At 40.5% G+C, this 3,017-nt stretch overlaps 1 protein-coding gene across 1 annotated transcript in view; it reads left to right on the forward strand.

Moving 5' to 3' along the window:
• LOC107082209 overlaps positions 1-2,685 on the forward strand; it is a 5,356-nt gene extending 2,671 nt beyond the window's left edge. Inside the window, exon 3 of the mRNA XM_015370758.1 lies at positions 1,925-2,685. Coding sequence (XP_015226244.1) covers positions 1,925-2,392 — 468 coding nt within the window. The 3' untranslated portion in view covers positions 2,393-2,685. The remainder of the gene's footprint in view (positions 1-1,924) is intronic.
• The last annotated feature ends 332 nt before the right edge of the window (positions 2,686-3,017 follow it).

Here is a 3,017-nt window from a genome sequence, read left to right on the forward strand (position 1 = left end):
GCATCAACCATTGACTTTGCATGTAAACTCGCTGCTTCTGCTGCGTCCGGTTGAGCGGTTGAAGTTCCTTTGTCAGATCTCCCGCAATAAGCACAGCGTTAATTTGTTTCACCATGTTTTTCACATCAGCTGTGAGATGGGCACGCACAGAGTCACAGATTAACAGCGATGGTGATGAGTGGAAAAAAAACACCTGGTCTCCTTACATTCACCTCCCTCAGCCACTCTTTCATCATCTCCTCAATGAGGTGGTCTCAAAAGTCGCAGTTACAACACACATAGGGCATATCGCACCAAAGGGCGCACCGCACATTTTGAAGGGAAAAAAAGACGTTTATGTGCGCCTTATAGTCGTGAAAATACGGTAAATAAAATTCCTGTTGGCCTTTTTCAACAAGTCAGAAGGAACCATGAAAGGTGAAACCAGAATTAAATGTCTTAGCCGACATGTAGATGACAGAAATTTGGCATTGCCTGTTCCCCTAAAAACTCACTCCCTACAGTAAAAGGAGTCGTCAGGGAGGAAGAAGAGGCTGTGTAGAGTTGATAAGAATTTGCAAATTGGGCAATCCTGGGGGCTAGGAAATCTTAAAAAGGATGTAGCTTTACCTTTCAACCGTAAAATGATTCAAAATCCAGGGCGACCACAGAACAGTTTAGATAAAGCAAGCAGCGCTAGAGTTGATTCCTTCCTGCAATCATCTCAATTCTCATCACCATGCAGATGCCAAAACATTGCACCTGTTAAACCAGGCCAACAACGACCCTAACGACTCCTCATTACAGAGGCATGGGCCGGTTTTGGGTTAATTTTCAGGCCAACGACGAACTAAACTTCTCCCCATTACAAAGGGGTTGACCTGTTTCAGTTCAATTTGCATATTTTCCAAGTCATAACAAAGCTTTTGTTGGGCTACCCTATAAAACCTGGAACTCAACACTACTTCAGACATTTTGTATTGTTAGGTTTATTATTTATACATCATGTGCATTATTATTCTGTTAGCCAGATTAGACAGAGTAGAAGGCCTTCCTTCACATTGTGGATGTCACTGGGTGTACGGAGGTCATCTAATCAGGACAGCCTTCGTGTCTTTAAAAGTACACAGGATATGGGCACATCTTGGAGCCGGTCTGATAGAGGGGAGCTATCTGTAACCCTGAGACAGAGAAGCAAGCTGCATATGGGTCAGGGCATTGATGTCGTGTCAGTTTCTGATACGGACAGCTAAGCATCCACATGATTTAGCACATAGACTCATAAGGTATAAGAAGCAGGAGATGACCTTGTTCGAGGCTCAATTTTTGCCGGACGCTCGCGGACGTGATTTTTGAGCCCACAGCTGTGCAAGCTCCAAGCATTTTTCTCTGTCGTGTAACGACCTGATCTGGAATAAACTGTTAGTTTTTACTCCTGATTTATAGTCATTTTTATATGGTTTTACCCAGTTTGAGTTAAGAGTAGTAAATAACTTGCTCCCAGGAAAAGGACCGTGAGGAAGCCCCCGAGGCGCAACGGCTTTTTTAGGGGTCATAACATCCTCATTTTAATAGTATTGAGAAAGCTTTCTGGATGGGAAGTGAAACATCTTCAAACTTGGAAAAAAAAAAGTCCAGGGGTTTGTTTTTAACTTTTTTTGGAATAGATAAAGCAAACTTCATTGGTTAGAATTGTCTAGTTAAAATCCAAATTCAACGTAGAATCACAGTCTCTGCCCAAACTGGCTGAGTTTGAGCATTCTGGAAAAGACCAAACCTAGAAAAACAGCAATTTTTCAGATTATTTTATACATATCCTGAAACTGATGTGCCATTTTCCTTCCATTTCACTCTTATCCATTACTTTATATTGGCATGCGACATAAAGTCCAAATAACATGACTTTGGGGGATGTTGTGACAAAATGATTATATCTCTCTTTCAGGTCATCAGTGACAAGGTTCCAGCCCAGACAGAGCCAGGTCTCTTAAAACAATCCGAAGCTGTTTTCTCAAGAGACTGTGCTCCTAAGCAGGAGGAAAGTGAAAGAAAACCCAGAAAAGAAGAACTTGACTCCTCTTTTGATGTGACCGGTACATGTCCCCCAGCAACTCCTCACCGAAAGAAGACCCCTCAAGTGAATAAAGGCCCCAAATATGCTCCGAGAAAACAACTGACAAAAGCTGTCAGTTCAACAGAGAAAATTGATGTAGGGGTGAAAGATAAAAACAGAGAAAGTGTTGCTTGTAAAGATGAGACTGCACCAAGATATCCCCCAAAAGAGCCTCAACCAATACCAAAGCTGGATCCACGGAGTTTGCCTCGACACCGTACTGTTCTGCAATATGAGGTTTTAGACGACGACCCATCAAAACCCAGACCAAGAAAAACTGGACCAAAATCAAACAAGTAGCAAACTGGGAGCTCCCTCAGAAAACCTTGTTTCTAAGAATTTCTGGGGAAATCTAGAATCTCAACTAGAAAGGTTTTTGAAGAAAAACTGACGACAGCCATGTTGCCCTTGATCCGCCACCTCTAGTCAACAATACACAATACCAGACTTAAGATTGAAGGATGCATATGTCTGTAATGCATACAAAGCAACACTCTAATTCAGTAATGTAGTAAGTTTATTTCCCATGACATTGCATATTATTATAGTGTTATGTTGACTGACAAGTCTGTACATATACGCCCTAAGACTAAATGTTTCACCTTAAAACATTAATTTTACTCGTTTCAAGAACTTTAAAGAATAAAAAAACACAAAAAAAAACAAAGATTGCTCCTGCAAATTATTGACAGCTTGAATTCTTACACACTGCCTTAAAATGACAGATTTTTGATATATTAAAAAGATCCTAAGATCCTGATAAATTGTTTCAACACTTTCTAACAAAACTGAAATGTAGCCAACTGTATTTTAAACAATTTAAACCAAACACATTTTTTGATGGATAAAAGGATAAATGCCAACTTTCCCTTGATAGCGGGCTGTCAGGAGCCAAACCAAAATATTTTCGAATCTGCAGAAATTC

Source organism: Cyprinodon variegatus, unplaced genomic scaffold, assembly GCF_000732505.1.
Source record: "Cyprinodon variegatus isolate N-32 unplaced genomic scaffold, C_variegatus-1.0 Scaffold48, whole genome shotgun sequence".
In the NCBI taxonomy this organism is placed as follows: Eukaryota; Metazoa; Chordata; class Actinopteri; order Cyprinodontiformes; family Cyprinodontidae; genus Cyprinodon; species Cyprinodon variegatus.